This window comes from Porites lutea, chromosome 1, assembly GCF_958299795.1.
Source record: "Porites lutea chromosome 1, jaPorLute2.1, whole genome shotgun sequence".
Lineage (NCBI taxonomy): Eukaryota > Metazoa > Cnidaria > Anthozoa > Scleractinia > Poritidae > Porites > Porites lutea.
Window position 1 is genome coordinate 13,189,595 of NC_133201.1, and position 13,810 is coordinate 13,203,404.

At 40.1% G+C, this 13,810-nt stretch overlaps 1 protein-coding gene across 2 annotated transcripts in view; it reads left to right on the forward strand.

Annotated features, from left to right (window-relative positions):
- The window catches only part of LOC140945617 (peroxisomal targeting signal 1 receptor-like), a 47,069-nt gene extending 33,743 nt beyond the window's left edge, over positions 1-13,326 (forward strand). For both annotated transcript variants that reach the window (XM_073394638.1, XM_073394645.1), the window contains one exon: positions 12,603-13,326. In XM_073394638.1, the coding sequence (XP_073250739.1) occupies positions 12,603-12,785 (183 nt within the window). In that variant the 3' untranslated portion in view covers positions 12,786-13,326. The remainder of the gene's footprint in view (positions 1-12,602) is intronic.
- Positions 13,327-13,810: the final 484 nt, after the last annotated feature.

Consider the following 13,810-nt stretch of genomic DNA (forward strand, 5'->3'; position numbering starts at 1 on the left):
GGGACCAGTCTTTAAATGATTTGTTGTACAGCTGGAAAATTTGAAGCTGGAAATTCATTAAACCTGCCATCGGTCGACATTCGCGGGTAACAGTGCACTGTTACCCTCACGTGACCTCAAAGTAACCAATGAGAGCGCATGCTGTTGGAAAAGAATTTCCAGTTATAGAAAAATCCAGTGTACTTTACAATTTTTTTTAGGTTTTTTAATTTCTTATTGCAGGAGCCGATTATTGTAATATTGTAACTTTGTTTCAAAACGTTAAGATCAGTAATTACTGCCTGTGTGACGTACTGAGTACGTCACGCAACTTGCAATTCGTCTGCCTGCATGATGTACTCAGTACGTCAAAAATTAGAGAGTAACAGTCAAATCCCCGTCACTGGAGATGTAATATAACCTGGCCTCTAAGGCCCAAAAGAATTTAGTACACTGGTAACTACTAGTGCCTAGTCCCACATTTAGCAAAGCGGGTTTATAGATTACACAAAAACACTTTCGTGCGCCGTCCGCCATATTGCTTTCAAAAGCATGTAGCTGGAAGAGCAAAGAAAAATGTCTGTTCGATTTTGAATATGGAGAGATACGAAACTGCTCAAGATGTGTTAGATGAAGTATGGAATGATTCCGGAGAGGAACCTTTTTGCGATAATGACAACGATTTTAGTGATTTTGAGGAGAACTCTGGACCGAATGAGAATGACGAAAACATCAACTCTCATGATTCAGAGGGTGTTGGCACAGGAGTTCTCAATGGGGTTGGCAGCGAAGGGGTTAAGCTGTAATATTTAAGGCCACTCTTATTAGCTTGGGGTTGACTTGTTGGTGCTATCCTCTCTTGATATTATTATCATCGTTATCATCGTCATCATCATCATCATTATTATTATCATCATTATTATAGCAGAGTTCTCAACTGGATGCTAAAAGCTTAAAAAGCTGCACAGGGCGCACAGCGTAACCTGTGAGCCTGGGAGTTAAAAAGGCTTCGAAATATGATAGAGAAGATCAAATTTCGGACAGTAAACTGCAAGTTTCAGCATAAGCTTTCTTCAGACATTCATGACAGCATCATGAGATCTGACAAGCTCTTGGTACCCGCGGGCAAGACTTCAAACGTTTACAAAATGGACACACAATCATACAACGATCTACTGCAGAAAAATATTACTAAGACCTACAAGAACGTAACCCTGGACACAGCGGATTCCATTGAGCTGAAGGCCAAAGATATTGCTAAGAAACTACAGCTAGATAGCAGGATAAATACCACTGCCAAACGTGAAGCCTTTATTACTCTCAAAGTCCACAAGCCTAATTTCGCAAACAACCCCACTTGCCGCCTTATCAACCCAGCTAAGCATGAGATTGGAAAGATCAGCAAACAGCTCCTTGACCGCATCAACACTGCACCTGTTTGAACGCTGAAATCAAACCAATGGAAAAACACTAAGGCCATCTTATCTTGGTTCACTGGAATACAGCATAAAGAGTTGTACACATTTATTGCATTCGATGTGGTAGAGTTTTACCCATCGATCTCCATCGACTTGCTGGGTGCCGCTCTCGAATTCGCATAGAAGCATGTCACCGTTTGCGACGACGAACGGCATATTATCCTTCAGGCAAAAAGCTCTTTTCGATGTGACCATGGGCAGTTACGGTGGGGCCGAATCATGCGAACTCGTCGGCACTTACCTTCCCCACAACATCAAAGAAAGGTTCAGTAACGCATGTAACTTTGGCTTCTGCAGAGATGACGGTCTAGGTGTAACCAAGGCATCACCTCGGCAGGCTGAGCTTATTAAGAAGGAACTGTGTAGCATTTTCGCCAAGTACGTCTGAAGATTACTATCGAGGCCAATAAGAAAGTTGTAAACTTTCTTGACGTCATACTTAAAGGGACAGGTTCACGGTTCAGCGCATGCTCATTTATCAAAATGCTGTTTCTCTACCGGGACATGCTGTATCGTCTATGCAAGGAATATGATCATGTCATAATCCATTCATCCTACTTCAGGTTACTCTTAGACTGCTTGCAGTCCGCCTTTTCTCTTAAAATCCGTCTAGTTCTTAGCTAGCGCGATTGCACTTTTTTTGCAAACAAACTCTCCGTCAGCCCAGAAACAGAGTGGCCGATTGGTCAGTTTTACAGCTGTTGACAGATCATTGACTGCTTTGTGGTGGAGAATAGTCACGCGTCACAACTAACAATTATGAACCTAGCGGTCAGTAATCGCTTGTTATCTACAACGTTTAAGGATATCTTACAGAAGGAAACTGCTGTAAATTTCCTCAAGGGAAAGGAATTCTACGAGAATTCAAGGCAATATTACTGGATTTAAAAAGGTAAAATTTTTCAGTTGTTAATGTTCTATTTATAAATCGTTTCAAGTTAATCGGGTTACCAGTAATTGGTTAATTAAATTACCTTGACAGCTTCCTTGTCCCCAGACTGAACAAAAGAGTCAACAGTCTCTTATTTTTTCTTCTCGGGCTTACGCCCTCGTTTATCGCGGCTTGCGTGCTTGGTTTTCTCTTGCAGTAACTTTGCAAAGAAAAATAAGACTACTCGCAGTCTAGGTTACTCTGAAATACACTTCCACTTTGAAATACACTCTGAGATCGCTGAGATACATGTGGGTGGGATTATTAACCCATAGAATTAATAATAAATTGGAAAAAAAGCAATTTTATTAATGAGCATGCGCCTAACCGTGAACCTGTTCCTTTAACCTGGCTAACGGTAAATACTTGTCATACATCAAACCAGGAAACATTCCACTCTACGTCAACAAGAAATCTAACCATCCACCCCGCATCATCGAAAACATCCCAAAGTCCATCAAAAGAAGGCTGTCCGAAATCTCTATAGATGAAGATTCGTTTAACAAAGCGGCGCCTCTTTATCAGAGAGCCCTCCATGACAGCGGGTACAGCCACAACTCAGTTCCTACGGCACAGTCTCCGAACTCTGGACGAAGGAACCGCCATAGAGACATCATTAGGTACAACCCCCCTTTCAGCAGGAACGTGGCTACTAACGTTGGACGATCCTTCCTAAAGATCCTCGACGAAGCATCCCCGAAGTTCCACGCGCTGAATAAAATCTTCAACCTTCAACACAGTTAAGATCAGTTACAGCTGCATGCCGAATCTAAAACAAAAAGTTGATGACAAATCCACCCGACGGAAAAGGAACGCCGTACCACCTAAAGCTTGCAACTGCCGTCAACCAGCTCATTGCCGTCTGGATGGTAATTGCTTAAAATCAGCCGTGATCTACCAAGCCACAGTGACAACGGATGACAACAGGCCTGCTGAGACCTATGTAGACCTTACTGAGAAGAACTCTTTTAAGACCAGATACGCAAACCATAAGTCTTCTTTCAGAGACCCAAACAAGAGACTCAGTACAGAACTCAGCAAGCATATCTGGCATTTGAAAGACGCTAAGATTGAATATATTGTAACTTGGAAGATCTTAAACCAAGCCGCGCCTTTTAATCCTGCTTTCAACAGCTGTAATTTGTGCCTGTGGGAAAAATATTTTACTATTTGCAGACCCGATCTGGCGAACTTGAACAAGCGAAATGAACTTGTAACTTCCTGCAGGCACGCGCGCAAACTCCTTCTTAGCAGCTTTACATCTTCCGTTGTCACGCAATAGTTTTTGATTCAAATTCTGCTCGCACGTTTGTAGTCTTAGCGTATGTTGTAACGAACTTTTTGTTGGCAATTTTATCTGAGGAGTGCCGTACATGCCGTGCGTTACGAAACCAAATAATAATAAAAATGCCAAAACAAATCTCACGTTGACACCAGATAACCTGGATTATACTACGCTCTAGTCCTTCTATTGAGCATTCTGCGGATAGTCGTGCATACGTATCAACTGGTATATAAAAATATCTATATCTATTTATATACTCTAAAAAATTTACAATTTCATCGTCTGTCAGTTCACATATTATTATAACAGAGTTCCCAGATGGTTGCCTAGGCCTACTCTGGAACCTTAACTCGCCCTAACTCGCAACTTGAGATTACGTTCAAATTTCCTTATCTCGCCTAAACTCGCATTTTCTCGCACAAACTCGCCCAATCTCGCCACTGCCAAGTGGATACCAATCCTACTCTCAGTGTAATTTCACAATTACTCCATAAAGGGAAGATGCCAAAGAATACAAATTTCAAAAGTTTAAAAGATACTGATTTTTAACGAAAATAGCGTTTTTACCTTTAAAAAATATTTAATTGACCAATCCCATCCTTCTGGAATTTCCAATAGCCTCTGTGTTAAGGGTATTTCACCACTAAAGATTCGATGAGGTTTTTCTTGCTTAACATTGTCATGCCTTGGAGTCACAACTGGACTGTCAATGGAACTACAAGGAACAGCCTAACATGCACTAACTCGTTGCCTAACGAAAAGGCTTCAATGCTAAGCATAGCAGAAATTCCAAAGGCATGAGGTCACAGGGTCTTACAAATCCCACGTTGACTGTTTGTGTGTTGGTCCACAAAGTAAGTGACATTAACGAAAAGCACAAACAGTGAATCCATGAAAACGTTTTCATAAAATAGTTTAAGTTTTAGTCTTACACTTCTACGCGAGACAAAGAAACACTCTAAATTCAAGATTGCTTTGAATCTCTCAACTGAAGAAAAAAATATTATCCTATGATTTGTTTTTAATTTTTGGCTTAAAATAAGAAATCTCGAATTTAGAGTGAAATACAAAAACACAATACCAGAATATTAAATTTTTAGTTTTAAGCTGGTTAATGATTTTCAAAAAAGTTTAATTGTAATGGAAAGTTTAGTTACTTTGCAAATATAATGCATAGCATAGGTATCATCTTATAATCTGATGAAGCTTAATGAGGATTCCAGTTGACAATCATCAACGAAAGGCTAGGATGTAGGCAGAATCGAGAATCCTTTAAATACTCCACATACTGATTGCAGTCCATATTTCTTAGAAATAATTCTTATAAATATTTACCTCATACTAGAAGATCTGTACATTGGTTCAACGTGACATCCTGTGTGGCCTACATTGTAGTCAGACTGACAACCATAACCCAGGCATGATTCATAAAGACTTGTTACATTTAGCCCTTAACTGAATGGAGGATTGCTTAAGGTACAATTTCAGCATTGATAGCCAACTTCGTTCGCCATCTTTGAAATTACCCAGAAGATACTGGTAACTCGTGTCTTCCCAGGGCCCTCTCGCTCAGCCTATTGTCCTCGATATGCATTCTGGGTAATTTTCAAGATGGGCGGGAAAACTTCTGAAGGAAAGGAGGAGAACTCGTGTAAAACTTTTGATGTTAAATCGAGAAGTTTCAAAATGTATCACATGCAGGTAAGCTAAGCTAAAGCCTTTTACCTTTGCAACGTTTACTATATAAAAGCCTTGTTGATCCCAGTCCACTGGCAAGTTTTAGGTAGGAAGCTTCAATGTGGCGTACGTGACATGAAAACACGCAGGAAAGATTCATCAGTGACAACTCTCAAGAGTCTGGAAGACAAAGCCGATAGTGGAGAGTGTTTTCTTGTTAATCAAGTTAAATAAGGTATAGTCCACTGCACAACTATGGACACTTTCTGACACTTTATAAAAAATAAGTAAGCCTGAACAGAAAATATGGTCCTTTATTTTTTGCTGTTTTGCTAGGCTGAGAATGATAAAGAGTTTACCATCAAGTTAACTTAATCCTCCTTTCTTTTGTAGAAGTCAAGGTGTCTCTCACAGGATTGTCCAAGTTTAAGGAAGGAGTTTCTAAAATACGGGAACGTTGTCTTTGCGAAAAGGCATCAGCCTCCATTTGCAAGAAATTAAAATAGATTATCCGAGGAAACGAAAAGGCAATCATTTCTGTCAGGGAAAACAAACAATTGAGCTGGATTTCAAGGGAAACCATCAGTAAAGTGGAGAGAATGGATCAAATGGAAGACTTAAAGATAAGTCTTAAAATTTTCAAGGAGAAAGAAATTTCATTTAATTTCAGTAAAATTGATTGTGTCGTAAAAATTTCCTTAGCTGAGTTGTAATTCGTCAGCTTCCCCGGTTTTTTATACTAGTTCTTTGAAGAACATTGACACAGACTGCAAAACATTTATTTTTTTCAATTCTGGAGTTAGTGATAACAATTGATGACATGTCATGTGATACATTATGCTCACCTGCCTATTAAAACATAGTGTTATTGAATAAAATAAATGAATAAAATAAAATATCCTACCTGTGCTTATACTACAGCTACATTTTTTTTATCAATTCATGATTGTTTTGTTTTCATTTTTTTTCTTCACTACTGGTAATTTATTATTCTGCCAAATAATTATATAGCTTTAATAAAGAATATATGATGATGATGACGATGATTATTATTATGATACAGCCACCAAGTTGTATAGTTTGGTGTCTAAATGCTATATAATTAATAAAGAACAGGACTCCATATCACTAGCATATCCATACTTAAGCTTGTCCAATTAGGAAAATAATTCAAGTAATAAATTTAAACAATATTTGGCTTCATTCAACTTTGGAGCTCATCTGAAATTTTTTGTTTAATTTTATTCGTAATTGGACAACATGGAGCCTACTATATATATAAGACATACAAAGACTGCAAGGCATCTTTATATGTATACAGTATTACTAAAGCATATTATAAGTTTTAACCCTTATAACCTCAACAGAAGGTGGATCATTTTCCCCTAACTCGCCTTATCTAGCACAAACTCGCAACTGATAGGTGAGCTCAATTCTTCCTTATCTCACCTTAACTCGCCTAAACTCGCATTAGCTCGCACAATTTCGCGGCGAGTTAAGGTCCCAGAGTAGGCCTCTGCCTACAGCTTAGAATGCTGTTTAGGGCGCACAGCGAACCCAATGAGCCTAGGAATTAGAATAATAATAGTTATTTCACTAACAGACCACACTTTCTATGGGTTTACCGGCGTGATAACCTACGCGGGAAGTTGGGAGAAGACGAGAAAAGCTTGTAAATGATTTAGCCAAAGCTAAAAGTGAAGTGCCCATTTATATAGTTTTAATTACTTAAAACCCAAAAATTAAAACGTAGGAGCTTCAACATTTGCAAAGAAATCCAGAAATTTTTTTTTTATAAAGAATGGTTGTCAGTCACGAAACTCTTTGGCTGCGTCCAGTTCACAGTTTATGTTTGTGGGTTAATCTTTTGGTCTTAAAGGGATTCTACCTAAATGGTAAATTAGGCCGATTTTTGTGTTAAGAATATGTTTTCTTTGCAAAATCGGACCTAGAAACCGTTACTTATAAACTAGCCTTTAGATTATACATCCCAATATCTGATACTCAGTAACCTTTACTGTAAGTTATACTTTTTGTTTCTTCTGGAAAAAGGCCCATGAAGGTTGATAACTTTTATTTAACATTTCCCTCAATGAATAAGTTATAACCGTAATTTTGCAGTCTACACAAACTGTCTTTTGCGTGTTGTGAATTTTAATACGGCTAAATGTGCACTTTAAAAATAACACTGATCTAACGTATTCGAAAAAGAGGAAGTCATTTTGGCGAAGTTACATGTTAGTCGGTAAAATAATCGACAAATCTTTTATGTACTTTTTTTTCGGCGAGAATAAACAATGTGAGTTAACAGTCGCAAATCACACTGACACGCCATGCTAAACCATTTTCAGACAATTCATTAACGCGTCATTATGACACAGTCCGCAAAAGGGAAAGAAAGCCTCACCACCTTGATAAAATTGTGACTGACGATCAAAACATGAATAAAACTTCAATGAAACACGCACAACAACGACACTACTTGTTCAAGACAGCAAGAAGTGTGACTGAAACTAGAAATGAGTTTTCTCTAAAACCTTTCCCTTTTCATTTGCAACCACAAAATTAATTTAAGCTCGGTGTATATTTGATAAACTTGAGGCCACGTAGCCTGAATTTCAGACGATTACTTCGACTCTTTTTTACTCCCTCAGTTGAGGGAAAAAAGGCTTTAGTTGTCGGCAGGTGGTCTGTCAGCAAACAAATTTCATTCGTACGTCGAACACAAGAACTGCAATGTAGATTTTTACTAGAGCAACTCCGTTGGTTGCCCCTAAAATGGTTAATTTTGCGCCTAAACGAATCGCAACGTACATGTTTGGGATTCCCTTCTCTACCCTACTGGGTTTTTTTACCCCTACCCCCAGAGTCTGTACGGACGGTGTACGCTCACGTCATAACCAAATTTTCTGACTTCGGGTATGGGGCTCCGCTAATAATAAAAATCTAAAGATATCTTTATCTATATACATTCACTTTATAAAAGACAACAAAATTAAGGCTCGACCCAATGAAACGTCTAAAACACAGAATCCAAACTTGGCCTAAGCTAGATTTAAAAAAATCGTCGGAAAATACAGTCAATCGTCTTTCTTTCAAGTCACAACTTTAAATGTCCGGGCAATATTGAGCGTGCCCGACCACACCGCCTTCTGCATTCTTTTCAGCACCTCTTTACTTTCTCTCCTGTTGTTGGGAACTGCTGTTTTAATTCCCAGCGCAGGGGGGCATACTTTACGTTCTTCTCTTCGTACGTCTTTTCTCTGTTGTTGACTCACGGACAGCTCGTTTCGAGGGTTATGACCCGCTTGGTCTTGTGCTTGACGATTCAGATATCAACTCTGTTGCATCTCACCACTTCATGATCTGCAAAAACTGGCACGTCCCAATAGGCTTGTACATCATCCGACTCGTATACAGGCCTTGGCTTGGCCGAAGAGTACCTGGGTGGAACTCACCCATGAGTCCAAGATCATGCAACGTCTCATATTAAAGTACCTTTAAGGCTGAGTCGTATCGGGAAAGCTACTTGCTCTGTGCCAGCGCACCGCACCCAAACAAGATGTGAGCCACACTTTCTGGGGCCTTACTGCACAACGTACACCACGCCTCGCTCTCAGAACTGGGTCATGTAGCAGCTGCTCGTCAGAACTTGTTTGGGTCTTCTGACTCGCATATAATCGAGTTGGTAGTAGTTGATCGTTTGGACAGGACTTCCACTCTGTCAGCCACCAAAGCATCCACTAGCGCTCAACTTCTCATCCCGAAACCTAGCTATAACTAGACTTCCCCGCCTTCGCTGATTTCTATCTTCTTCTAGCCTCTCTACTTGACACTTTCGCAGTTCCGTCTTGACTATACGAAGGTGCTCCAAATTAAGTTCGACACCAAGTTCCTCCGCGAACCTAAACACTTCTTTAACCATGGACCTCCGTCCCATTTCCTCCGCTCGCTCTTCAAACTCCCGCATCATTTGTATGGCCGGATCTTGATTACAATAGAGTCTAACCGTACCCTTAACCCTCGTGGCTTTATATTCCATCTCTACCGAACGTAAACCTCTGCCCACCTTCTATCGCCGTAGGTAAAATATCGCATTCGAGCCACGAGGGTGCCTTCCCCCGTTCTCAATAACAATATTCCGAGCTTTCCTGTCGATCACCTGTATATCCATTATCGGCCACTGTTGCGTCCACAGAAGATAACCAAGCACCGGTAAGGCAAACTGGTTTGAAGCGGTCACACGAATGTGGTCCGACAAAGGACTTGTCCAAATGACAGACATCCGTCGGAGGTACTCCTTGGCTCCGCACCCCAAGACCAGTTTTATCCTCCTGCATAACACTCCAAAGCACGCCTAGGAAATTGTACTGCTTCCCGTCCTCGAGGATTGGTATCCTGGCCGTCTCGTCCTATATCATCCTCGAGTTATCACTCACATACACTCCTCTTCTAACATGAACCACTGCACACATCTTCCATAGTCGTTTTGACCATGTTCATGACCCGGTTGAGTTTACTCTCAGATGCAGCGAAAATGTTGAGGTCGTCAATATATATATAGTAGGTCAGTAACCTTAAAACTGATGGGTTTGGACAATCTGTATCCCTCGGTATTACTGATCTTCCAGGCTATTGGGTTTGAGCATACAGTCAAGAGTCTCGGGCAACCAGACCGGAAACCTGTGCAACAGCATTACCTTATTTAAGCAGCCACGATCCACTGAATCACACGCCTTCTTAACATCAATCCATGCCATACCTACATTGCGCCTTCTCCTGTGACAATCTAAAGTCATCGTTCGATCAATCAACAGGTTGTCTACCTTACCACTACATCCTGTACGAGCACCCTCCATCAAGTTATATTCGTCTAGATGTTGGTCTGTTGGGACAAGTAGGCAAGACGTGAAACATATGTACATGGTGTTTAAGCAAATAATGGGGCACTGGTTGTCACTGGTAAAAATTCTCCGGGCTTCTGAATCAGCGATGTCTTCCCTTTAGAAAACCAGGGAGAATGATCTTCCTCATAATCAGAGATAGCTTGAAACTACGCCCTCATGTAAGACGTGAGCTCGTTTCCACCAAAAATTGAGGAGACGATCCGGTCCATGTGCACTCCAATTTTTCTTCCGTTCTGGAATTTTCACCGCGCAACTTGTGTCTAGAACCCAGGCCTCTTCCCTCAGCTCTTAATTCGTCCAGGCATTCTGCGTTCCCGTTTATTATTATTATTATTATTATTATTATTATTATTATTATTATTATTATTATTATTATTATTATTAGAAAGAAGAAAATCCTTCATTTATTTTTATACATCACCATGCAATATTACTTCCAAAATATAATCTCTTTAGACTCAGTGAAACTAAAAAGAAGTTATGTGCATCATGAATGATGTAGTAATTGAAATTTGATAGTTCTAATCAAGATCTAGTTTCACTTTTAAAAGAAATTGTACCTCTAATTAAAAATTTACCTCGATAAAGTGTAAGGTTCTATATCAAATTAAAATTGTCTCGATATTGGTGCTTTTAAAAACAAAAAGGAAAGAAAAAGGGATGGGGTTATTCTAGCAGTCACATTCTTAGCTGTTTCTTCTTGATTTCGATCTCTTAGGGCAGAGGAAAGCTGAGCGTAACTAAAGATTGCAAATGAGGCTTTTGCCCTTAATCAAGACACTGTACTGGCCTAATTTCCCCCCTTTGATGGCGAGATGTTTAGCAAGTCTGCTGTTATATCTGCTGAACTCCTCAGTCATTGCGCCATTCGTAGTAAAAATATATTGGCGCATTGCCGCTTCATCTCATGTCTGTGTTGCCAATAAATTTGCTCGGGAGTAAGATCTGTGAAAGGTTCTGCATTAGGGACATTAAAGAATGTAGAATCGCGTACATTTCTCTTAGAAACCTCGGGAGTGAATATTCCGACGGGCACCAGGGTCTCTCTTAGCGCCCCAGTTAAACTCTTCTCCAATGATCTCCTGTAGGACCAGTTCTATTTCCACGTCACTACACAACACGCTCAGCAACTCTCTTCCAAATCACTACCATGTTGCACGAAATTTTTTTCCGGATTGGTGAGTTTTTTGTTACAGGAACTAATTTTTGCGATTAGGGCAGTCTGAATTTTCTTGCTGGGAATTTATGTTTGCGATTTTCAGTGAGTCCCGGACAAATCATTGAAAATATTTTCTTTTTTATCGAGTACGTGCAATGGAAATATATTTTTTCAAACAATACTACGGTGTGCGTACTCTATGTAAAACCAGTTAGTTTTCTTTTTCATTCGATTACTTCGGTGACTAATTGTTCCGATGATCGATCGGAAGTGAATTTAAGTTGGAGAAGATTTACCTTAAAGTAAATTTTTGCGATGATTTTTTTTTTTGGCGAGAACTTACTTTTGTGGATCACTGGAAAAATCCCAAAAATTAAATCATGGTATGATCCGCATTGAACAGGTTCCCGCATACGCACGGGGCCGGCGTATCAGTGAATTGGTAATCATATCTCTGTTTAATCGGGTCTTAGTCTGGGGATTACCGTCAGCCGAGGCGATGCTCTCTTTTCAGCGGTCAGCTGTAATGTGTATTTGCTCCATGATTTGCCCCACTAACAGACTTAAAACATTAACTGATTACATCCAGCGATGTTGTAAACTAAACGCTTGAGGTTGTGAAGCGGTGAACCTCTTGCGTCTATAGCGTCAGGTTTTGTCTCTTTCATAGCATTTCACCATTATCCTGCGCAATACCCCATCAACCCCAATCGAACCGCGGACTGCGCTCTCCCCTTTTTCAAGTGGACTGATAAGTCGATTTGCTAATAACGTTCAATACTACATAAAATGATCATTTAGTTCCGTTCATAATCGCCTGATCATTGTAGCTATTGCAGCGCACAGGTCTGTGCCTTATTTCATAAAGGATTTGCACGCAAGGGTTCTCCTAAGACCATAAGCATATTAAGTATAAACGAACATAAACTTCCCTAGAATGTCGAACCGTGTAAGTTGATGGTTAATATTTTCCTTTCGGTAATTCTTCCCCGTTTTGCCGATAGTCAGTCATAGTTGTCGTTATAATTATAGTCGGTTACGCCCATTCAGACCCTCTTAGGTGTCTGAGACATTACGAAGGATCCTTGGCCATTCTCAGCACCACACACCCCTTCTACAATGGCTCTAGACGACGTGTTGCATCAATCCATCCAGAGTATTTATTTTTCCCTTTCTTTTTTGTCAGGGCTCTGTTGGACCAGGAGGCTCAGTGTCTACAATGTCAGACAACATTTGGTCGACACTGCGCATGACGCTGTCGCTAATGGGCAAATCTGAGCTGCATAAAGCGGTGGACACACGTGACTTAGATCATCTTAATGCTGTCTTTCAAAGTGACTTGCACGACAATGGCGCAATTACTGTGTGAATGCTAGTTTGTAGTACCAAGATTAACACAAACTGGATCACTACAAAGTGCGAAAGCAAAACGTTTTTACGCGCGAACTCGTTGGTTCATCCGCTTGTCGCATTGGTAAGATAGATGAATAACAGCAATTTTTGCTTTCTGCGTGTTTTTCGTGGTGGAGTAAGCTGTTAAAGTAAAACCTATTGAAAATGTCGTGGTTTAATTTCGAGAGCTGGGCGAATGAAGATTGAATACGCATTCAAAAGAAGTTATGCCGCGTTCTACGGAATAATAGTCTCTTTCTATGAATTCAATTACATGGCCTAGGCAGAAAAGCACAAGGCCACGAAAACCTGCTTGAAGGCGATTTTTCGTCCTCAATTTTGGTACTTTTGAACGGCGAGAGTTTTAATCGTCCTAAATTCCTTTTTTAATGAGAATAATAAACATCCTTATCAGCAAGGGTTACTTAAGACAATTTAAGGTAAAAATTTACAACGACGTTGCGACCGTGCCTCGGTCATTATTAAGTTGAGTATGAGAATAAAAAATTAGCACTATATACAGTACACCAAAATTTCCTAGCATCGAGAGACGATATTAAGGTGACTCGACCCAGTTATTTTGTGAGGGTAGCATCCTACTTTGAAGCTCTCTGGTATCCCCACCTTTACTTTGATCGTAAGTCTAACATATAGCATGGGTAACATATAGATCAATCTACAACATAGCATAAAAGTTTTGGCGATCGGAGTAAATGTCACGAGGTTATAGTGCCACGCCTCTTCGGGGTCTGAGTCGAAATTCTAGTGCTGCCGGCATTTTTTCGTGAAAATCTCTCGGCTACATTTAGTTCGCATTAGTGCCTTGCGTCGGATTCCCGACGAAACCAAAAAAATCTTAGGTAGGACTAAAATTTCCGAGCCCTGAAAGTTTTCCGTTAAGGATTAAATGATTTTGCACGCCAAAAAATAGAAAGAAAATGTTTGTGGTTGGTTTATTCATCGTACCATCAGCTGAATTTATCTTTTTTGCATCTGACAGTC